A 25818-nucleotide genomic window follows, 5' to 3' on the forward strand; every position below is an offset into this window, starting at 1 on the left:
GAATTATATTTATATAGCGCTTTTTCTCTAGTGACTCAAAGCGCTTTACATAGTGAAACCCAATATCTAATTTTTACATTTAAACCAGTGTGGGTGGCACTGGGAGCAGGTGGGTAAAGTGTCTTGCCCAAGGACACAACGGCAGTGACTAGGATGGCGGAAGCGGGGATCGAACCTGCAACCCTCAAGTTGCTGGCATGGCCGCTCTACCAACCGAGCCATACCGCCCACTATAGCACAGTTTGCACGTGTGAACGCATCAACAAGTGAGGTCAGGTTTGAAAATCTTGTTTTTATTGTAAGTATTGCATTTCCAACTTTGCAACCAAACATTGATCAGAGTGTTTCACAAAGGATGATCACAGGTTCAGAAGAGGTTTGGTTGCCCTTGACTTCGCCTCATGGACCCGTTTTTCTTTTTCTTCGGCGACACTGGAATGGAGTGCGGGTTCCAAACGACGACGACGACGGAAACAAAAACAAAACGCTGCGACTTGTACTTTCTCTTGGCCCGGCTGCTCAGCCCGCCCTGGAAAGCCACGCAGGTGCACTTTTTAAGGTTGCTTGTTTGGAACGGAACTGTCTGTCGGCTTACCGAGATGTGCCGCAACGCGAGAAGGACCGGGGAACAAAAGGGAAGCAGAATCAATGTAAACTTTCTCTCAGAGCGAGAGAGAGAGAGAGAGAGAAAGAGCGAGAGAAAGAGAGAGAGAGGACACTGCGGTGTTCTAACGTGCTTTTGGCATTTCTTCTTCTTCAGGACTCAGCACCAAAGTGGTCACTTTCCGATTTGGCGCCAACAAGCTCAGAGTCCACCAGGGGGGATTTGTTCTGGTCTTCCGAGATCCCCTTGTCCAAGTAAGACACACGTTGTCAACTACAACACAAGTCTAGTGCAGTGGGAAGGGGATCCATGTGGCCTGACACGGGAAACGTGACCAAGGAGGAGTGCGCGCCACCCACTTTCAGACGCCAGTGTTGGATATCTGTTTTGTGGCAAATCCAACTTTGACCAGAGCGGCACTTTACCATCATTTTCAGCAGACTGCGTTGCAAAAGGATTCTCCCTCCTCTGGCCACATGAATGTCTTCCCTACTGTATGTTTATCCCCATCCTCCTACGAGAGGAAAGGGACTTTTTTTTTTTTTGTTTGTTTTTTTTCCCAAAGACCCCAGTTTGGGTAGTCGCTGGCTCAGGACGACCCTGTCACCCACAGTAGAAAATCCTATTCTCTATTGGATCAGGAGGCTTTTACCGTAAATTCCGGACTACTTTTTTCTACGCTTTGAACCCTGCGGCTTATAAAATGGTGCAGCTAATTTATGGATTTTTCTTCACTGGCGCCATAATAGTGTTTCGCATCAACAAATAGCTTTAGACACTGAACAATTATTTAATTATATTATTATTTTCTTTTAAGGAGTTCACTCACTGCAGGCTCTGCGGAATGAACGTCCACAGTATTTCCTTCCGTTTAATGCGTTGAACCGGAAGTACAAGTGCCGTTGAACCGGACGTACAAGTGCTGTTCCGTCTTTTAGCTATCTATAGCGTTTCTACTCGTATGATTTCTTCATTCATCACGCCAAGCAACGTTTGTAAGTTTCACAATATAACTAAATCTATCAATACTAACTAAACTGTCCCATGTGTGATGTCTGTAGGAGCTTTTCCATGCATATGTGTACGTGCCATCATAATGTTAATAAGGCTAGCATTGTTAGCGTTAGTGTTTGTGTTAGCGTTTTTAACTTACAATGGCAATCTTTTTGTGTTTAAGTTTCTCTAATTTCTCAGTAAATTCCCCAAGCTGTCACTGTGGAGTTATTGAGTCGATTTGCTGATTGGGGAGCTAGCTATCGCCCCTAAGGGACTTCTGTTTTGTTTGATCAGACATTTTACTGCCTTGTTACAAACACCTTTTGGAAACAATTAAGGTATGTAAATAAACATTTATAAAATATTTATGTGTAAGTAACTCATTTCAAAACGTACATACCTGCCGCTACTGTATATAAAATATTTTTTCTTCTAAAACCTAGTTAAATACCGGTGTGCTCTATAGTCCGGAACATACGGTAGTTTGGAGGGAAGCCAATCCAGTGGTTTCAAACATGGATGACAAGATAGGCGATGACGCCACAACCGGCTCAGCAACTAGGAGCAGCTTAGGGGCCCTTTTACATTTCAAGTGTCCATAGAATAAAACATAAAACAAAAACAAAACAAACAACAACAAAAATGGCTACATTATATTACCGTCCAACCCACACACACACAAATTTCCCCGAAAAAAAAAAAATAAAGCATCAAATACACATAGTAAGGAATGATGGGGCCGAAGGGGGGTGGACTCAAATAAGTTAACTTTGAGTGGTGGAGAAATAAATATTCCACATTTCTCACACTATTCATTCGGTTGGAAAATGAGAGATGGGGCAATAAAAAATAAAACCAAGTGTGGGCGAAGTGCAATTCTTAATGCCGGTGGATTTAGGGAAGGCTAACTTGGTCACGACCCGTTTGTTTATTTTTTTCTCCTCCTCCTCCACAGATCACCTGACCACCAGTGGAATGCCACACACACACACACACACACACACACACACACACACACACACACACACACACACACACACACACACACACACAGACGCACGCACGCACGCACGCACACACACACGCACGCACGCACGCACGCACACACACACACACGCACCAAAAGATGTGTAGCAATAAATAAAAAACGCTGCATCCTCCATGTACAGCACATGACAGCAACAAAGTAACAGTGTTTAAACCACGCCCACTGAGTGATAACAGCGTTCAAACCACGCCCACTGAGTGATAACAGCGTTTAAACCACGCCCACCGCGCTTCCAAATAAGCACAATAAAACACGAGTCGCGCAACGGAGGCCGATGTTCTATTCACGAGCTCGATCTACCTAACTCATGTCATAACATTAATTCATTAAGCTATTTGTATGTACAAAAAAAAATAAAACTGCTTCTTGTTGGACGGTGACGAGCGAGCGAGCGAGGGAGGGAGAGATGAAAGCGATGTGATGACTTGAAGAGTTATTGCTTGTTACTGCTGGAAAGAAGGTGGACGTCTCTTCAAAAGTGTGTTTGTCGCTGTGGTTTGAGGGTTTTGTGCCGCGTCGACGGACAGCTGGAAATAATTTAAGTGCAGGGTAGCCCGTAGGGAGGCCGGTGGGGGACGGGGGGTGGGGGGGTGGGGGGGGGGGGCGCGCACACACACACACACGGCGTACACACACATTCAACAGGAATGACTTCTGCTGTCGTCTTGGTCCGTGTCAGCTTGGAAGCGGAACCGATTCCGCTTTAGATGCGTGAGGGCGGCGTGCGCCGTCCGCATCCCTGTTGGCGTGATGTCACAATAGCACCGAGTCGAGTGTCCCCACGTAAGACTAAAGTTCAAGGGGCGGATGATGATGATGATGATGATGAGGAGCAGGAGGATGATGTCACCAACTTGTTATTGGTGGATTAGGAAACTATTTTAAGTGCATTTTAGGTCGTGTTAGGGGTCAATTCATCGAAGACACTACAAGGAAACTCATTCATTTCATATTGGGTGGGTTTAAAAATGATTAAAATCAGGTGTTTACTGTTCGCCGCTGCACTGCTTTAGGAGCTCCTCCTTTAAGGGGGGGGTTCAGCTGCATGGAGGAGCACGGAGGGGATGCTGTAAGCGGGCGTGACGAAGGTGAACAGACATACCAGATGGGAGGGCAGGCAGTCGGAGAAAGAAGAGGAGGAGGAGGAGGATGAGGAGGAGGATGAGTTAGCGGTGGTGGTGGTGATGGTGGCGTGGCGCCTCTAGGAGGAGAAGGCAAGTTTGACACTGCAGGAGGAGTAGCCCTCGTCACTGGCCATGCTCTGCAGGCTGCTGTGGTCATCCAGGTCGCTGGTGCTGGCCGTGCTCACACTGTCCAGCTCTCCATGGGAGAACTCCGTGCTTTCCACGTCCACCTCGATCTCCTCTGCAGAGAAGGAGAAGAGGACATTAATCTCCGCTCATCCACAGGCCTTCCACACCTGCAGTGCATCCGTAACGCATTCACAGCATACTTGTCGATTTTCCCGGGAGACTCCCGGATTTCAGTGCTCCTCCCGAAAATCTCCCGGGGCTTCCAGTCTCCCGGATTTCACCCGATTTCCACCTGGACTACAATATCGGGGGCTTGCCTTACAGGCACTGCCTTTGGCGTCCCCTACAACCTGTCGTCACGTCTGTTTCTCTTCCATACAAACAGCGTGCAGGCCCAGTCACACAACATGTGCGGATTTTACGCACACATAAGTGAATGTGAGGCATACTTGGTCACACTGAGGGTGGCCGTATAAACAACTTAAACACTAACAAATATGCGCCACACTCTGAACCCACACCAAACAAGAATGACAAACACATTTCGGGAGAACATCCGCACCGTAACACAACATAAACACAACAGAACAATACCCAGAAACCCTTGCAGCACTAACTCTTCCGGGACGCCACAATATACACCCCCCGCTACCCCGCCCACCCAAACCTCCTCATGCATGTCCCAAATTCCAAGCTGATGTTTTGAGGCATGTTAAAAAAATAATGCACATTGTGACTTCAATAATAAACATGGCAGTGCCATGTTGGCCCTTTTTTTTTCCATAACTTGAGTTGATTTATTTTGGAAAACCTTGTTACATTGTTTAATGCATCCAGCGGGGCATCACAACAAAATCAGGCATAATTATGTGTTAATTCCACGACTGTATGTATCAGCATCGGTTGATATCAGCAAAAAAGCCATTATCGGACATCAAATAAATAAATAAATGGGTTGTACTTGTACAGCGCTTTTCTACCTTCAAGGTACTCAAAGCGCTTTGACACTACTTCCACATTTACCCATTCACACACACATTCACACACTGATGGAGGGAGCTGCCATGCAAGGCGCCAACCAGCACCCATCAGGAGCAAGGGTGAAGTGTCTTGCTCAGGACACAACGGACGTGACGAGGTTGGTACTAGGTGGGATTTGAACCAGGGACCCTTGGGTTGCGCACGGCCACTCTTCCACTGTGCCACGCCGTCCCCAGTAATGAATCAGTAATGAAAAACACACTTTGCAATATGCTCCCTGTTTTTGCCAGCGTCTCCCATGAGCGCACATTTAGCGGGCTAAAAAAAACAAATGTTGATGCACTGCTGCATGTTTAAAAGCTTAACAAAAAAACACAGGTGGGTGCGTGATAACATGAATCTGAAAGTCGAAGTTTTCAATAGTACGCACAGTCTTAGTAGACCACACGCAACATGCGCAATAATAGTACACACAATTTTATAGCTTGCAGTTTAGCGTGTGCTATTTGAATCTTAGTGGATCGGGCCCTTTGTCTTGGGTTCTGTTGCATCCCAAACCCCCACTTACAAATCCATTTGGTGGGCAAATGGTGGTTTAGGCTATTGTCAAACAGCACTATGTACACTATGCTGTTTGTGGGGACACTAATGTCAGTAACGGTGCATTCCATTTCTACTCGGAAGTCAGAATTTCCAAATTCCTGATCAGAAGTTCCAACTGCAATGCCTCTCGACGTCGGATTTCCTCCTCGGAAAGTCAAGTAATTGTCACCAACCCCGAGTTGGCTTTAAATATGGCTGCTCTGAATGTAAACAATAATTTAAGTTTAAATAGTATTAGTTATTAGCACTTTTGATAAGTTTTTGTCGCACTAAATCAGCCATGTATGATGTCTTGTTGAACGTTTATATACTGTGACGTTACTGTAGTGTTTTAATGCGAGATACATTGTACATCGCTGGCAAATATCTGTGTATCCTCTTCATTCACTGTGTTTGAAGGTTGCAGAAAAGTGCATGTTTTTTCATAAGTTGTTTGTATTCAGACAAGGCAATACATTTCGATTTCCGAGCTCGCAACTGGAACGCTCACAACTCTGCTGTGACGTCATTTCCAGCGCCGACCTACGACTTCCGAGGTAAATGTTGCGCACCGTAAGAGTCTTTTAAAGTGCAGGGCTAGCCTATAAGCAAGGTCATTGGCACACTTGTTCTCATCACAGTTATGATACAAGACAGTTAGTGACCTTGCATACCTTGAGTGGTGAGTAGTACTCATTCAAGTATATTTGTGCCCGCAGTATCTCTTCGTTTTTGGCGGAAGTTGTCTGCTTAGTTGCTGTGGAAACTGTAGTAGTGTTGCTGGCTTTCCCCACAGCATCAGCGCTCATAAACTCACATAGTATTGCGTTACTCGCCACTATGGTTACAGCTTTTTTCCCCCCTTCGAGTGGCTAACGAGCACTGCCTCGCCCATCTTCCAAATGTCAAATATTTTACAGAACCGTTTGCATTTAGGGTCATTGTCTTTTTACTAGCCACAATTTGCATATACCCCGAAAAAGTCATGAATTATTGCATTGAATGGCATTTTTACCATTGTAACTCCACCAGCAGAAGTAACAAGGTAGTAGGGCTGGGCGATGCATCGATATACACGATATATTGCGGGTTTGTCTCTGTGCGATTTAGAAAATGACAATATCGTGATATTCGAGCAATACGTTCTTACGCAGTTGCTTTCAGCTGCGGGCATTACACTCGCTCTTTCCTGTCTCTCCTTCTCACAGACAGCAAGTGCACATTCTCACACACGTCACATACTGTCATGTCATACGTCACATACATATACGCCCTCGAAAAGCAGAGAGGTAGCAGCATGGGTAACGTTAGCTGCACGTAAGCGATGATAATACGGACCTTCGATCCCTCAGGCGGAGCCGTACGAGTGGTAATACGAAAGAAAGAAGGTGCGAATGAAGGAATAATTAATTCCCAAGAAAAACAACGGGAGGTCCATCGTCTGGCGGTGGTTTGGTTTCAAGTGAGAATATGTCGAACAGACAACCGTAATTTGTCAAGTGAGGGCCAAAAGCGTTGCTACAAAAAGGAGCGTTACTGCTAATATGAAGCATAATTTAAATAGTCACCAGCTAGAGAATGAAGAGCGCTTACTACGCATTACAACCTCTCCATTCGGTGCCACACCATCAAAATGCCGAGGCAAACATTTCCAGATCAACACCGTATGAAAAAAATAGTCAACAACAGAATTTATTAACGTCCATAGTAACCTACCACATAGCAAAGGACGAACACTATTTGATTTTCTATTATGTAGCTCATTTTTATTTGACACTTATTGAAATTTTTTGTGGGACATCATGCACAAAAGTGCGTTTTATTTGTTGTGAACTATTGTAGTGGCGTTCTGTACAAAAAGTGCACTTTAATTTAGTCTTGTTTTGATATGTCATCTTAATGACGTCATGCACAAAAGTGCACTAATATCTTGTTTTAAAAGGTCTCTGACAACCTTGCACTTTCTGTTTTGGAAATGACTTGAATGTTTGTGCCACTGCTTAATAACTGTTTAATAAATACAGTTTTGGTCAATTGACTTAGTTGTGATTTACTTCTCTGCATGAAAGTTTAAAATGAGCATATACTAATGCAGTATGAACAAGAATGTTTTATGGAGGCACATATCATCATACTGGTGTGTTTATATGTATCCAGTGTTAATTCAAGGCTAAGGCAATATATCAAGATATATATCGCGTATCGCGATATGGCCTAAAAATATTGAGATATTAAAAAAAGGCTATATCCCCCAGCCCTACAAGGAAGTTCATACAGTTTTCACACCATATCAAGTTACATTTTGTTATGAAACTTAAGATATATTTCCATTACTTTTCCCAAAAATCTAAAAAAATATTACTTTTCCAGACCTTGGAAATTGCATTTTAAAATTCCATGACTTTTCCAGTTTTTTTTTTACAAACCTTGTAAATGGTAAATGGGTTTTACTTGTATAGCGCGTTTCTACTTTCAAAGTACTCAAAGCCCTAACCTCGACCCAATAGGAGCAAGGGTAGAGTGTCTTGCTCAAGGACACAACAGACGTGACGAGGTTGGGATCGAACCAGGAACCCTCAGGTTGCTGACAGGCCACTCTCCCCAATTCCGCCACGCCGTCCCCAACAGTATGTTATGTTCAGTATGTTCTTGTGCTACATATTCGCCAACTCACCTTGGTCAGAATCGGAGCGGTCGGAGCCGAGGGTGGAGCCCACGCTATTCATGCGTAACCTCTCTCCCTCGCCGGCTATGCCGCCGCCGCCGCCTCCACCCAGCAGCTCCAGTTGGCGCTGGAGGTGCCGCTGCTCGCGCTCCAGAGACTCCAGCTGGTACTGGCTCTTCCTGTCCGCTTCTTCAAGTTTCTGGAGACAAAAGATGGGGGTGAGGCGGTTAACTACTGCCTAAATTTTCAAGGAGAGAAAGTCCAACTGGAGCAGCGGCGCAAAAGCAATTGCGACGCCCTGCTAACTGCAGCTTGCAAATGAATTCGACAATAACACCTGAAATAGATTCTAGAGGTGGGAATATTTGGGCACCTCACAAATTGATTATGACAGTGGTTCTCAAATGGGGGTACGCGTACCCCTCGGGGTACTTTAAGGTATCCAAGGGGTACGTGAGATTTTTTAAAAATATTCTAAAAATAGCAACAATTCAAAAATCCTTTATAGATATATTTATTGAATAATACTTTCAACGAAATATGAATGTAAGTTCATAAACTGTGAAAAGAAATACAACAATGCAATATTCAGTGTTAACAGCTGGATTTTTTGAGGACATGTTCCATAAATATTCATGTTAAAGATTTCTTTTTTGGTGAAGACATTTTAGAATTAAGTTCATGAATCCAGATGGATCTCTATTACAATCCCGAAAGAGGGCACTTCAAGTTGATGATTACTTCTATGTGTAGAAATATTTATAATTGAATTACTTGTTTATTTTTTAACAAGTTTTTTGTTATTTTTATATCTTTTTTTCCAAATACTTCAAGAAAGACCACTACAAATGAGCAATATTTTGCACTGTTATACAATTTAATAAATCAGAAACTGATGACATAGTGCTGTATTTTACTTCTTTATCTCTTTTTTTCCAACCAAAAATGCTTTGCTCTGATTAGGGGGTACTTGAATTAAAAAAAATGTTCACAGGGGGTACATCACTGAAAAAAGGTTGAGAACCACTGGATTACGATAACAATTCAGGAGCTATGATTCGATTAAAAATCGATTATTGATGCATTTGTAATTTATTTTTGTTTCACTAAATATGCATTTATCATTTGCAATTAGGGTTGTACGGTATACCGGTATTAGTATAGTACCGCGATACTAATGATTAAAATATGTAAACAAATGTGGATCTACACCTGACATCCACTGTAATGATATCAAGTACAGGAGCGTATCTAGTTGATACTACTATGATTACATCAATATTTTTTGGCATCACAACATCTTCTTTCGTTTTTTGTTTTTTTAATTTATATTATGTTTATAAACTCAGGAAATATGTCCCTTGACACATGAGAACTTTGAACATGACCAAATTTGTGGTATCATCCAAAACTAATACAAATCATCCAAACTACAGAAGAATAAGGTTTACTAAATATTAACAGAAGTGTTGATAGAATATGTTAAAAGAGAAAAGGAGCAGATATTAACAGTAAATGAACAGGTAAAGTAATAATTCATTCTCTACCACTTTTCCCTAATAATTTTAACAAAATGATAGAATGATACATGACACAATATGTTACTGCATATGTCAGCAGCTAAATTAGGAGCCTTTGTATATTTACTTACTACTAAAAGACAAGTTGTATTGTATGTTCACTATGTTTAATGTACCATAAGATTTTTTGTTAAAATAAAGCCAATAATGCAATTTTTGTGGTGCCCTTTATTTAGAAAAATATCGAAAAGTACCAAAAATTATCAAATCGTTTTTGGTACCGGTACCAAAGTATAGGTATTGGGACAACACTACTTGCGATATTAAAAAACTGTGCATTTGTAATAATAACATTGCTAAATTAATTCTCACATTGAATAGAAATTAATGGAAATATGTGCAAAACTGGAACATAAGTGCCCTAAAATAAAGGTGCTGGTCGGATCTCTGGGTTAGGTGGCTCGCTGCAGTCAGCCAAAATTTAGAACTGTCTGCATTACTTTCTTTACAAGAAATAAATCGATTATCGATTGTTGACATTTACTTACTCCACGTCCAAATTACCATGCATCTAATAAATCTATTTCCCCCACCTCTACTAAATTTGTTACTAGTCCTTTTTAATAAAGAAAAAGTCACTGAAAGTCTCGAGACACTTAAACTAATCCCAACAAAGTACATTGTACAAAAAGCAGCAACAATCCAAAATGTAGCAAAACGATATGATATAAAAATACATTATTACTAATTAATATCATCAGGTTTGGTTTTAAATCTGAGTTTACATTTTTGAGCCATTATAAAGAAAATCATGATAGCAAATTATTCAATATCATACGATGACATTATGGTGACCACGCCCCCACTGCCACGTATATCTTGGCAATTTAGGGGAAACCCTGGCGATTGTTTAGGGCTGCAGCTATTTTAGTTATCGAGTAATCTACCAATTGATTTGTTTGATTGAACAAGTAATCGGATAAAACACACATTATAGCCTTTATGGGTATTTTAGAGAAACTAGTCAAAATAATATTTATGCTTGCCATAAACGCCATTCTTCTTTTCTAATTAATGCACATGATCAAATTTAAAATTGGACTTTTAGCATGTCTATATTAATAAAAATAAATACATTAAAAAAAGTGTCAGCTGTTCGCTGCCACACATATCACGGCATCCATACACCACCGCTGTCATGTGTGCTCTATTCCAGCGACTGTGCGGACACAATTTTTGCGTATTTAAAGTTCCGGGCATTACATCATTCGAAACGAATCAATCGATTTAATTAGGGGATGTGCCGACCAATTAAAATAAAAAATAGACATATACAAACGAACCGATCAGCATTGGGCATCTTTCATGAAAAAGCACATGATTGCGAACGCCTGATCCCCCCTGGGTGACACTGAATTTATTTGTAGTGCCCTGGCTGACAAGCTGGCAGCATACACAGTGTAGAGCCGCTCCACTAAGCTGATAATCATCAGCTCCACTGTGGAAAAATAAACTGCATTTCTTAGTAACTTAGGTATCATTATCACTAGAGGACAAGGCTGAACGTGTTACAACCCGAGAGCAGGCCAGGAGCATTTAATAGCAAGCCCACCATTAATATTTGCACGTTCATAGCTAAGTTAGATGTTAAAATAGCTTTAAACAACACCAGTATTTAAAAAAAAAAAAATGTTTGCACTAAGTTTAATTGGAACCTTGTTGCAGCAGTAAGTAACTCCCTATTAATAGGAAATCAACAAGTAGATAAATAAGAGTGTAGAGAGAGGATTATCTTATTAATAGGAAATCAACAAGTAGATAAATAAGAGTGTAGATAGAGGCTAATATAACAGTAGGGCTGGGCGATATGGCCTTTTTTATTATCTCGATATTTTTAGGCCATATCACGATGCATGATATGTATCTCAATATTTTGCCTTAGCCTTGAATTAACACTTGATACATATAACCACAGCAGTATGATGATTCTGTGTCTTCATTAAAACATTCTTCTTCATCCTGCATTAATATATGCTACTTTTAAACTTCCATGCAGAGAGGGAAATCACAACTAAGTCAATTGACCAAAATTGTAATTTTTAAACAGTTATTAGCGGGTGACTTTTCAAATGATGCTACATATTAGCAGTAATGATACTTTTGGTAGCAACGCTTGACAAATTGAAGTTGTCTATTCGACATCTTCCCGCTTGAAGCCGAAGCACCGCCAGACGATGGACCCCCTGCTGTTTTTCTTGGGAATTCATTCTTCCTTCATTTGTTACCAGATTCGCACCTTCTTTCTCTCGTATTACCACTCGCACTAGCATCACAGCTAACGTTACCCATGCTGCTACCTCTCTGCTGTATGTGACGTATGACGTGACAGTATGTGACGTATGTAAGAAGGTACTGTCTGTGAGGAGGAAACACAAGAAGGTGTGGGAAGAGCCTGTAGTGTTAAAAGCAACTGCGTGAGAACGTATACTCGAATATCACGATATAGTAATTTTCTATGTCGCACAGAGACAAACCCGCGATATATCGATATATCCCCCAGCCCTATATAACAGCAACTGTTGCTGTGTCAGCATTGTCACTGCCAGAAGTGCGCAAGGTGAGGGTGGCTCAATCCATAAAATGGTGGTGTTGATACAACGGTATCAGTACATGATCAATACTTGAGCGATTATATATGTTTTTATTTTCTCAGTCTTTTTTTTTTTGTTTTTTAATGTTGACTAATTCCCTGGACACAGGAGGACTTTGATGTCGAAACCCAAAGGATTCAAATGATTAGTAGATGTTGCTTTTAATTTGGTTTGTAACAATTGTATGAAATTAAAAAAAAAGAATACCGAACTCGTTAAATTATGGTGTTGACATTGTTGAACCGTCAATAGCACTCACCATAAATACATTGAACATTTACAGTTTAATACATGTACATAATACGGTTTAGCTCGGTTGGTAGAGTGGCCGTGCCAGCAACTTGAGGGTTGCAGGTTCAATTCCCGCTTCTGCCAACCTAGTCACTGCCGTTGTGTCCTTGGGCAAGACACTTTACCCACCTGCTCCCAGTGCCACCCACACTGGTTTAAATGTAACTTCAGATATTGGGTGTCACTATGTAAAGTGCTTTGAGTCACTAGAGAAAAAGCGCTATATAAATAAAAAATATAATTCACTGTTATGGGTATCGGCCGATCTTATTCATGGTTGACCGATATTGGAAAAGGCAGCAAAAAACCCTGATGAAAACATCCCTGGATTTACTACTATTGTATTGTTTGTACAAGCAAAGAAAAATGGTCCCTTTTGTTCTTGAAGGACGCAACAGGTGGCTGGGTGCTACAAGTGCTGCTGTGTTGTTGATTTCCTTTTACGTGCAACATCTCCTCCGACTAATATTTGTTCAGCTCCATTGTTCCTCTTGGTGTTATCTGGTCTATTTGTGTCTTCATTGTCCTGTGTCTCTGCACACTGTTGTTTCTTCTTTCTCTTCGTCTTTATCTACTGAGTCAAGCGTCTGCCTCACACACCAGTGCACTTCTTGTAGATTGCTGTCTACGGGTATATCTGGAATATGTTGAAGTTACGTCCACATCGCAGACATGCTGACTACGCCAGACAATCGTCTACGTCTTGTTTATGCCATCACAAGACCCTCGCAGTGCTGTTTTTTGTGATCAAAGTCCTTTTTTGCCGCATCCCTAGTCATAGTGCGCAAATAATAGGCTATATATTCATTCATACTGTAACGACCGGTTTGGTTTTGATTTGATGTTCATTGTTCACATGATCACAATTGCACCATCCGTGCCTGATTGGTGGAGAATGAGGAAGTGTTGTTGTGTGTTTGGGGAAGCACGGCGACAAAAGTATGTGCACGAGAGGCAAAACGGCTGTTAGCATACAATTGGCAAATAATAGAGATGTCCAATAATGGCTTTTTTGCCGATATCCGATATTGTCCAACTCTTAATTACCGATTCTGATATCAACCGATACAGATATATACAGTCATGGAATTAACACATTATTATGCCTAATTTTGTTGTGATGCCCCGCTGGATGCATTAAACAATGTAACAAGGTTTTTCAAAATAAATCAACTCAAGTTATGGAAAAAAATGCCAACATGTGAAGTGAACATTATTTATATAGCGCTTTTCTCTAGTGAATCAAAGCGCTTTTACATAGTGAAACCCAATATTTAAGTTACATTTAAACCAGTGTGGGTGGCACTGGGAGCAGGTGGGAAAAGTGTCTTGCCCAAGGACACAACGGCAGTAACTAGGATGGCGGAAGCGGGGATCGAACCTGGAACCCTCAACCGAGCTATACCATGGCACTGCCATATTTATTATTGAAGTCACAAAGTGCATTATTTTTTTTAACATGCCTTACATCAGCAGCTTGGAATTTGGGACATGCTCTCTCTGAGAGAGCATGAGGAGGTTGAGGTGGGCGGGGATGGGGGGGTGTATATTGTAGCGTCCCGGAAGAGTGTGCTGAAAGGGGTTCTGGGTATTTGTTCTGTTGTGTTTATGTTGTGTTACGGTGCTTGTCATTCTTGTTTGATGTGGGTTCACAGTGTGGCGCATATTTGTAAGAGTGTTAAAGTTGTTTATTCGGCTATCCTCAGTGTGACCTATAAGGCTGTTGACCAAGTATGCGTTGCATTCACTTGTGTGTGTGAAAAGCCGTACATATTATGTGATTAGGCTGGCACGCAAAGGCAGTGCCTTTAAGGTTTATTACCGCTCTGTACTTCTCCCTATGTACGCGTAGCACGCCGTACAGCGGCGTTTTAAAAAGTCATACATTTTACTTTTAGAAACTGATACCAATAATTTCCGATATCACATTTTAAAGCATTAATCGGCCGATAATATCGGCAGTCCGATATTATCGGACATCTCTAGCAATTAAAGTTAAAAATGGTGTCAAACTTTTGACTTCTTCTGGACATTACAATATATTAAATTACTTTAATTTGTTTTCACAAAAAAAACCTTATTTTCAAGATGTGGCGGCTATGATTTTATATTGAATATATAAATATAATATAATAGAATATAAGCAAGATGGCGGCGCCCGGACGGGCTGCGACACTGCGGTACTCTTGCTAAAGATGGAACATTTGGCGGAAATGCCGGACAGTTCTGCAGACTTCATGGCTGGCTTGCATCGTGGTCACTCCGTGATCACGTACGACCGCCAGACACCTCTGGATATGGACATATCGGGCCGTTTTGGACTGATAGACGCGGGCGTGCTAAACATGCTAACTAGCATGGGAATACGTCGGCGGCTACATCCAGCGGCCTGTGAAGCAGGGGAGTCTAGTAGCAGCGGGGGCCGTCTACGGAGCAGACGCCAGCGGTGTGATCGGAAACGCGGATGTCGAGCGGGGCTAAAAACAAAGCAGAAGGCTAATCCCCACAGAACACCACTTCCCTCCACCCTGAAGACGGATTTAAATAAAGGATGCGAGACTACTGGTCTGGGTAAGGAGTCAGTTAAATTAGAACAAGTTTTTTCTGCTTTGAGTGTTTCAGAGTTGGACATGTGTTTTACTGAGGTGGCTAACTATGATGCGTGCAGTTTATCAAAGCAACAAACAAACAATCGGAAAATCCCCGTTACTGAGGTGGCTAACTATGATGCGTGCAGTTTATCAAAGCAACAAACAAACAATCGGAAAATCCCCGTTACTGAGGTGGCTAACCATGATGTGTGCAGTTTATCAAAGCAACAATCAAACAATCGGAACATTCCCGTCGTATCAATTCCTAGATATGGTCGTAATTATACTGAATGCACTGGGCATAATAAACACAACATTATTAATATTGCTACTACGGATAATTTGATCAAAAATTCCCTAAAACAGCCCACTACCTATAATATAGGTTTTTTAAACATAAGATCATTGTCTCCCAAAACGTTGTTAGTTAATGATATCATCAGAGACAACAATCTTAACGTCATCGGTCTCAGTGAAACCTGGCTTAAACCAAACGACTTTTTTGCGCTAAATGAGGCATGTCCTCCTAACTTTACACATGCGCATATTGCCCGTCCGCTTAAAAGGGGTGGGGGGTCGCACTAATATACAACGAAAACTTTAACCTTAGTCCTAACATAAATAATAAATATAAATCGTTTGAGGTGCTTACTATGAGGTCTGTCACACCGCTGCCTCTACACCTGGCTGTTATCTACCGCCCCCCAGGGCCCTGTTCGGACTTTATCAATGAATTCTCAGAGTTCGTTGCTGATCTAGTGACACACGCCGATAATATAATCATAATGGGGGACTTTAATATCCATATGAATACCCCATCGGACCCACCGTGCGTAGCGCTCCAGACTATAATTGATAGCTGTGGTCTCACACAAATAATAAATGAACCCACGCATCGCAACGGTAATACGATAGACCTAGTGCTTGTCAGGGGTATCACCGCTTCCAAAGTTACGATACTCCCGTATACTAAAGTATTGTCCGATCATTACCTTATAAAATTCGAGGTTCAGACGCATGTTCGTCAAACTAATAATAATAATAACTGCTATAGCAGCCGCAACATTAATACGGCCACAACGACAACTCTTGCTGACCTACTGCCCTCGGTAATGGCACCATTCCCAAAATATGTGGGCTCTATTGATAACCTCACTAACAACTTTAACGACACCCTGCGCGAAACCATTGATAACATAGCACCGCTAAAGTTAAAAAAGGCTCCAAAAAAGCGCACCCCGTGGTTTACAGAAGAAACTAGAGCTCAGAAATTATTATGCAGAAAGCTGGAACGCAAATGGCGCATGACTAAACTTGAGGTGCACCATCAAGCATTTAGTGATGGTTAAATAACTTAGAAACGCATGCTTACCTTAGCTAAAGCTAATTATTACTCAAATCTCATCCACCGTAATAAAAACGATCCTAAATTTTTGTTTAGTACGGTAGCATCGCTAACCCAACAAGGGACTCCTTCCAGTAGCTCCACCCACTCAGCTGATGACTTTATGCAATTCTTTAGTAAGAAAATTTAAGTCATTAGAAAGGAGATTAAAGACAATGCGTCCCAGCTACAACGGGGTTCTATTAACACAGACACGATTGTATATACGGCGGATACTGTCCTCCAAAATAGTTTCTCGCGTTTTGAGGAAATAACATTAGAGGAATTGTTACAACGTGTAAATGGAATAAAACAAACAACATGTTTACTTGACCCTCTTCCTGGGAAACTGATCAAGGAGCTCTTTGTATTATTAGGTCCATCAGTGCTAAATATTGTAAACTTATCACTTTCCTCGGGCACTGTTCCCCTAGCATTCAAAAAAGCGGTTATTCATCCTCTTCTTAAAAGACCTAACCTCGATCCTGACCTCATGGTAAACTACCGACCGGTGTCTCACCTTCCCTTTATTTCAAAAATCCTCGAAAAAATCGTTGCGGAGCAGTTAAATGAACACTTAGCGTCTATCAATCTATGTGAAACCTTTCAATCCGGTTTCAGGGCAAATCACTCGACGGAGACAGCCCTCGCAAAAATGACTAATGATCTATTGCTAACGATGGATTCTGATGCGTCATCTATGTTGCTGCTCCTCGATCTTAGCGCTGCTTTCGATACCGTCAATCATAACATTTTATTAGAACGTATCAAAACACGAATTGGTATGTCAGACTTAGCCCTGTCTTGGTTTAACTCTTATCTTACTGATAGGATGCAGTGTGTCTCCCATAACAATGTGACCTCGGACTACGTTAAGGTAACGTGTGGAGTTCCCCAGGGTTCGGTCCTTGGCCCTGCACTCTTCAGCATCTACATGCTGCCGCTAGGTGACATCATACGCAAATACGGTGTTAGCTTTCACTGTTATGCTGATGACACCCAACTCTACATGCCCCTAAAGCTGACCAACACGCCGGATTGTAGTCAGCTGGAGGCGTGTCTTAATGAAATTAAACAATGGATGTCCGCTAACTTTTTGCAACTCAACGCCAAAAAAACGGAAATGCTGATTATCGGTCCTGCTAGACACCGAACTCTATTTAATAATACAACTCTAACATTTGACAACCAAACAATTAAACAATGCGACACGGTAAAGAATCTGGGTATTATCTTCGACCCAACTCTCTCCTTTGAGGCACACATTAAAAGCGTTACTAAAACGGCCTTCTTTCATCTCCGCAATATCGCTAAAATTCGCTCCATTCTGTCCACTAAAGACGCTGAGATCCTTATCCATGCGTTTGTTACGTCTCGCCTCGATTACTGTAACGTATTATTTTCGGGTCTCCCCATGTCTAGCATTAAAAGATTACAGTTGGTACAAAATGCGGCTGCTAGACTTTTGACAAGAACAAGAAAGTTTGATCACATTACGCCTGTACTGGCTCACCTGCACTGGCTTCCTGTGCACTTAAGATGTGACTTTAAGGTTTTACTACTTACGTATAAAATACTACACGGTCTAGCTCCATCCTATCTTGCCGATTGTATTGTACCATATGTCCCGGCAAGAAATCTGCGTTCAAAGGACTCCGGCTTATTAGGGATTCCCAAAGCCCAAAAAAAGTCTGCGGGCTATAGAGCGTTTTCCGTTCGGGCTCCAGTACTCTGGAATGCCCTCCCGTTAACAGTTCGAGATGCCACCTCAGTAGAAGCATTTAAGTCTCACCTTAAAACTCATTTGTATACTCTAGCCTTTAAATTGACTCCCTTTTTAGACCAGTTGATCTGCCGTTTCTTTTCTTTTTCTTCTATGTCCCACTCTCCCTTGTGGAGGGGGTCCGGTCCGATCCGGTGGCCATGTACTGCTTGCCTGTGTATCGGCTGGGGACATCTCTGCGCTGCTGATCCGCCTCCGCTTGGGATGGTTTCCTGCTGGCTCCGCTGTGAACGGGACTCTCGCTGCTGTGTTGGATCCGCTTTGGACTGGACTCTCGCGACTGTGTTGGATCCATTATGGATTGAACTTTCACAGTATCATGTTAGACCCGCTCGACATCCATTGCTTTCCTCCTCTCCAAGGTTCTCATAGTCATTATTGTCACCGATGTCCCACTGGGTGTGAGTTTTCCTTGCCATTATGTGGGCCTACCGAGGATGTCGTAGTGGTTTGTGCAGCCCTTTGAGACACTAGTGATTTAGGGCTATATGAGTAAACATTGATTGATTGATTGATATTATGTGATTGGGCTGGCACGCAAAGGCAGTGCCTTTAAGGTTTATTACCGCTCTGTACTTCTCCCTATGTACGCGTACCACGCCGTACAGCGGCGTTTTAAAAAGTCATACATTTTACTTTTAGAAACTGATACCGATAATTTCCGATATCACATTTTAAAGCATTTATCGGCCGATAATATCGGCAGTCCGATATTATCGGACATCTCTAGCAATTAAAGTTAAAAATGGTGTCAAACTTTTGACTTCTTCTGGACATTACAGTATATTAAATTACTTTAATTTGTTTTCACAAAAAAACCCTTATTTTCAAGATGTGGCGGCTATGATTTTGCCATGGTGGTGCGCCACCACCAGTGAAGGGGAAACCTGATAGCGTCAAAGTTATTTTTATAGACTTACAGAAACATCTTTAAACACAGACCAATGAAAAGGATAACTGAATATTTAACATGACTTTTAAATTTATCAAAGACTTTGTTGGCTAGGGGACAAGCCGACAAGTCTGAATGCTTTATACACATGTCCAAAATACTATTGCATGTAATCGATGACACAAACAAAACTGTTTTAATTGATAATAGATAATACATAAATAATACATGTGTATACAGCACTAATGTTCAGCCCACTGCAGTAAAAACTCATTAAGTACCTGTACTTTGTCCTCTGCATGCTGACTAGCTTCATCTGTTTGCACGCTGCAGAGTGACGAGCGGACAGACACTGCGTTGTGCACCACATCGTAGCCTTATGTCACCGCTGTGGTGACGAGTGTGACTCTCTGCGACCGACCAAAACAATGGGCCATCGATAAGCGTCAGAGAGACTCAAGTTGACAGCAGCAGTTGCGGGACCAGAGGGGGAGAAGGCAGCAACAATATGGGGCTTTGTTCGATTCTCTCAATGTTTCATTTGCACGCTGCCCTTGCGTTGTGTTTTGGTTAGGGCTGTCACACTATTGAAATATTTTATTGTGATTAATCATATTGTGTTCATAGTTAATTTAAAATTATTCACAGAGAGATATAATTTTTCATCATTAATATGTGTACCCTGGACAGATAATTTTAAAGTTTGTATTACCATGACTGGACAATTAGTTTGCTTTAATGAAATGTTTTAGTTTTTTTTTTACACATTATGCATTTTAAACAGCTAAACACAAAAATTAAATAAACAATTTTCTTGACAATAAAAGCAAACACCTACAGTGCGTTGGTACCTTGCCAGATTTTCTATTTTGTAGGAATAAATAATTTGCGTTCCTGTTGTAGGAGCACAAGCATTCAGAGGAGGAGCTACATACACCATGTTAAGATACTGGTTTCATGCAATAATAACACAAAGTGTGGATTGTTAAGATCATGGTTTGATTGTCAAAGATGTTTAGGAACGTACTCTTAGTCTACTATGTCCCATCTTAAAACTAATTTGTATACTCTAGCCTTTAAATAGACTCCCTTTTTAGACCAGTTGATCTGCCGTTTCTTTTCTTTTTCTTCTATGTCCCACTCTCCCTTGTGGAGGGGGTCCGGTCCGATCCGGTGGCCATGTACTGCTTGCCTGTGTATCGGCTGGGGACATCTCTGCGCTGCTGATCCGCCTCCGCTTGGGATGGTTTCCTGCTGGCTCCGCTGTGAACGGGACTCTCGCTGCTGTGTTGGATCCGCTTTGGACTGGACTCTCGCGACTGTGTTGGATCCATCATGGACTGAACTTTCACAGTATCATGTTAGACCCGCTCGACATCCATTGCTTTCCTCCTCTCCAAGGTTCTCATAGTCATCATTGTCACCGATGTCCTCCAGCCTTTAAATAGACCCCCCTTTTAGACCAGTTGATCTGCCGTCTCTTTTCTGCTCAGCCCCCCTCTCCCTCGTGAAGGGGGGGTTAGGGGGACACAGGTTCGGTGGACACGGATGAAGCGCTGGCTGTCCAAAGTCGGGACCCAAGGTGGATCGCTCACCTGTGCATCGGTTTGGGACGTCTCTGCGCTGCTGACCTGTCTCCGCTCAGGATGGTATTCTGCTGAACTCACTATGGACTAGACCAGGGGCGCTCACACTTTTTCTGCAGGCGAGCTACTTTTCAATTGACCAAGTCGAGGAGATCTACCTCATTCCTATTTATAATTTATATTTATTTATTTATGAAAGAGACATTTTTGTTAACAAGTTAATGGTGTTTAATGATAATACAAGCATGTTTAACACACATAGATTCCTTTCTTTCATGAAGACAAGAATATAAGTTGGTGTATTTGATTCTGATGACTTGCATTGATTGGAATTAGACAGTGGTGCTGATAACGTTCGCATTTTCAAACGGAGGGAAAAAAAAGTCCTCCTTTCTGTCCAATACCACATGAAAGTGGTTGGATTTGGCATCTCATTTGTCCAACTTGCATACTCGTTTTTAAACACTTTGTTATGAGAGTAGCATATGTGTGTGGCCCTTTAATGTCTGGCAGCAGGTGAGTGACGTCAGTGAGAGTGCGGGTGGGCAAGCAAGTGAGAAAGCGGTCGCTGAGGGCGGGGGAGAAATACATTGGCATCAAACTCCGTAGCTTGCTAGCTTTCTGAGACTTTTATTTTGTTAGCACAGGCAGGATGAAACAGGTCTTTTATGGTGAAGACAGGAACTGTGCAGTCGGTCTTTAGAGTTTTGACAGTAGGTACGGAGTCTCTAGAAATAAAATGTGTTTCTCTGCGTCCGCCCTGTTAGTGATTTTTTTCTTAAATATGAGCTCGCAGCAGCCAGCGTCATCTCACAAGATGTCACACAACTGACGAAAGTGAAGTCTTGGTATGATTGATGATTGCTCATTTTTATGTATATTTTTTTAATGCCTGGCTTGAGATCGACTGACACACCCTCCGAGATCGACCAGTCGATCGCGATCGACGAAATGGGCACCCCTGGACTAGACTCTCACTATTATGTTAGATCCACTATGGACTGGACTCTCACATTTATATACTACATCCACTCGACGTCTATTGCACCGGTTGCCCGGGGGGTGTCCTCACATCTGCGGTCCTCTCCAAGGTTTCTCATTGCCCCATTGGGTTGAGTTTTTCCTTGCGCAGATGTGGGCTCTGAACCGAGGATGTCATTGTGGGTTGTGCAGCCCTTTGAGACACTCATGATTTAGGACTATATAAATAAACATTGATTGATTGATTGATACTCTTTAATATTTCTACCTGAATAAATGCTTGGGATATTCTGTACATTACATGTTGTACAAGTTAATGGTATTCATATCTCTGCATAACAATGTCTTAACCTTCTCTATTAATGAAAAAAAAATATTAACCTGTTAATTATTATCTAATTGAGAAATATAAACCACAATATGTTATAAAACATTATTTCAGCCTGCCACAAAAATTCCGCTCTATAGGTGAGTTGCAATCACGTGACCTAGCGGCACATCCAAGCATTTCCGGGTTACAAGCGATTGTCTAAGCCCCTTTAGGCTACTGTTTATTTACCTGAATCAGTGCAGATTTAGGCTTAATTTGAGGTATATATAAAGGTGATCATGAAAAAATATTTTAAATAGGATAAAGTGGATTTTGAAAAATATTTTTAATGATTTAAAACACTTATAACTAATAAGTCACTGCTACCTCACTTCACTTGACACTTACGGTATTTAGAGAATAAAACATCGTAGGCACGTCTTATCTTTACATATAAGGGGTCCACAAATTAAGCATTAATGCGTGAAAGACAAAATTGGATTTATTCATGCATCGTTAAGTAACGTATTTGATGGACATAACGAGTGCCGTGCTGCTGTGCTCGTGATGCTAATGAGAAAAAGGATAAGTTTGTTTGCAGTTCATTTCCTGCTGCAAATCTTAGTGTCGTCTACAATTCATGTCCGCAGTTGTTTTTATGATGTGAAGTATATTTTGTCTAAATATTTAGCTGTATCCCTGTTGTTTAGCATGAATCTTTGCTAGTAATATCAAGATTCAGTATATGCTGTTGAGCCTACGAGAGACTTATTAATGAAGTGCTAACGGATATCACCAAAGATGCTATAATGTGGTCATCCGTGTCGAATAAAGCACTTGGTTTTCCTGCAAAACAATAATAATTAAGCGTTTAGTTTCTGGTTTGAAAATGGAGAAAAAATATGGTGGATTGGATCAACAATCACAATATTTATTACTAGGACTGAACATTATGTTATTTTATTTGCACAACCAGAAGTTTATAGATATATTTAGGCATTGAAACCACAAAAGAACAGAAATTAATTAAATCTCCTGTGCTTTCTTTTTTTTCTGTTATTAAACACTACTTATATAACTTAATCGCATCCCAGAAAGTTTCAGACAAAGGCAAAGGGGTTTTACAAAGTGATCACTGCAGACACACGCGGTCTGATTGTATTCCACAAGATTATGAAAGCGATATTTCTAAGAGTTTGACACACTTTTGTTATTCCCTGACATTGTTACCTTTATGAGTCACTTCTTCCGGGAACGACTACAACAATAAGGCATTTTCTATTCAAACTTTACACTCACTCTCACTTGTTTTAATGCTACGCTCAAGCTGCTTGACCATTGTGAGAATTAAGCCGCAAAAAAAGAAAAACGGATGTGACTTCATATGCAATCATTCTATGTTTCAACTGATCTACTAGCATTTATTTAGGTAGAAATATCACAGATTACATGACAAAACCTATTTGACAAAGCATAATCGTAATGTAAGACATTCTTATTTTGTTACTGTAGTTAGACCAGATGTAGAGCGTATCACTTTTTTTTTGAAGCCTTAAGTGTGTGATTGGTTTGAAGAGGTGTCTTGTCATGGTTGGACAACACACCAGACTGCTGGCAATAAAAAGTGACTGACTAAGTTCCTGTCTACTGTCCTTCATTTCTGCTGAGCTTTTATTGAAGCTTAGTAAAGCAACCACAGAAACAATCTACATTTTAGGTTATCATTGCACCCTAACTGTAATCTAAACACTGAAGTGAAGCTCCATCTACCTGCGCGGCAACAAGCATTTGCTTCAATGAGAAGAGCTCACATCGAAAAATATTTTTTTCTTGTCGGGAGAACAACATGCCATGGCTTTGGACCTGATATTTTCATAGTGTACGCTTTTCTTTGTGCATTTCTGCTCGCTATTTTCCCTGCTTGAAGCTCATCAGTAAATAGTGAGTGCAGCAAATTTTCTTAAACTACAAAACGGGCCGAAGGTCAAGATGAATGTGTGTGCGTTAATCGCCCGTTGAAAAAATTAGGAACTTATATTTAAAACAATATCATGTTAACTTTGACAGCCCTAGTTTTGGTTGGAATTGTGAGAACAAACTCATGTTCTGCATCTTGTATTAGCTTGTTTGAGAGTCTCATAGAGCACAGTAACTTTTAAGGTGTTTACTCACCTTTATATGTGCTTTGGCTTTGTTGAGCAGGCCCAGAGTGGTGTGGCGAGTGCAGTCCGGGCCCAGTGGGATAAGAGCCTTCAAACGCTCCAGACACAGCCGCAGGTGAGCTCGTCTGCAGGCGAAGTAAAAACAGAATATAATAATTAAAGGGAGAAATGCATGCAATGGTTTATTTTACCAATGTAGGAGTAAAATAATTTGAACTCTTTAGACTTTCTAAATGCAGTTTAGTGCATCTCAGTAAAGACGGTTAGGGAATGTAATCGCTCAGTGCTTTTCTTCCTCTCGTGTCAGTGTTAATCATTGGGCCTTTTAAAAGGCTAAACACAGATGTCAACTGTTGCTGGCTTTGCTGTGGCAGCAACTCATTTACAGCCGAGTGCTAATGAGGACATAGCAAAGATTTCCACTTTAACACCCTAATGCAAGATGTGCGCTGTAATCTTGGGATGTATTGCACCGCAGATGTGCACTTTGTGACATTCTTGAAGAAAGCAAAAGCTCCAGAACAGGCTCGTGCTTTGTCAATAAGCTTAGTGCCTCAGCAGGTTACATATGGTTTAAGCCTTTGGGCGATATGTGATCCTCTGCTGGTGTTTCTTTCAGGCAGCTTCAGTTACCCCACTCGTCTCCATAACAAATACGCTTTGGATGATGGGTGCTGCCGTGAAGGGAGGAAAGGTGTAATGGCATTTCCTGGACTCTGCTCAACCCATACGCTCCATCATCCAGACAGTGCCCTATTGGGTGACTGGGGGAAAGCCTGGGGTGACATCTATCCTGCTAATGGCCTGGAGTTGAGAGATAAAGAGGGATAATTGTGGTTATAACGCAATCAGCGCTCCATTACCAGGAGCTGCTCTTTCAGCTGCCTGAAGGAACAGGTGAAGAACCATTAAGAGTCTGGGGGTTCGGCGACCGACCCAAACTTATGAGGCGCAGGCAACAAGAATTCAACGTTTCGACTTTTGCTCCGCTGCAATCCTCTTATGGTGCGGTATGCTGCTTTAGATACTAGTGTGGACGTACGAGTGCAGTCGACAATATCTGTGCTGGGATGGGATGGGAGGTTAAGCTGTGCATGAAGGTCGCTGATAAGAAGAACAGTGCAAGCCATTAGTACAGCGCAAGTATATACGTGGCTGCGCTTTAACCGCTCCTTGAGTAAAGGAGGAGGTGCCTCCATGTAATTTGCGGCTTTGAAAGTTTGGAGGTCACAAGACAAGCACGCAATACAAGCTTCTAGTAGAGCTGTTAGCATGATGACTATCAGTCTGGCTCAGGTCTTCTGTCTACACCTTATCTTGTGCGCACGGGGCATAGCAAAGTTAGTGTGTCTGCCCCATGTAGACGCACACAATCCTGCTTCTATCAACATATTATCACCTGACACTTCTCATACCTCTCTTATAAAGCAGCCTGTCTCCACATCGGAGATGGACCATGTCCGGCAGCTCTCTAATGGATGGCCAGCCTTAATCTTTTTCTCAAATATATAAATAAATAAAGGCTGACGGCAAGCCAA

At 41.7% G+C, this 25818-nt stretch overlaps 1 protein-coding gene across 2 annotated transcripts in view; it reads right to left on the bottom strand.

Moving 5' to 3' along the window:
- Window positions 1-272: 272 nt before the first annotated feature.
- mxi1 (max interactor 1, dimerization protein) overlaps window positions 273-25818 on the bottom strand; it is a 77674-nt gene continuing 52128 nt past the window's right edge. For both annotated transcript variants that reach the window (XM_061880489.1, XM_061880490.1), the window contains exons 4-6: window positions 24291-24405; window positions 8139-8328; window positions 273-4013 (exon numbers count right to left, since the gene is read on the bottom strand). In XM_061880489.1, the coding sequence (XP_061736473.1) occupies window positions 3850-4013; window positions 8139-8328; window positions 24291-24405 (469 nt within the window). In that variant the 3' untranslated portion in view covers window positions 273-3849. The remainder of the gene's footprint in view (window positions 4014-8138; window positions 8329-24290; window positions 24406-25818) is intronic.

This window comes from Nerophis ophidion, linkage group LG20 (assembly GCF_033978795.1).
Source record: "Nerophis ophidion isolate RoL-2023_Sa linkage group LG20, RoL_Noph_v1.0, whole genome shotgun sequence".
In the NCBI taxonomy this organism is placed as follows: domain Eukaryota; kingdom Metazoa; phylum Chordata; class Actinopteri; order Syngnathiformes; family Syngnathidae; genus Nerophis; species Nerophis ophidion.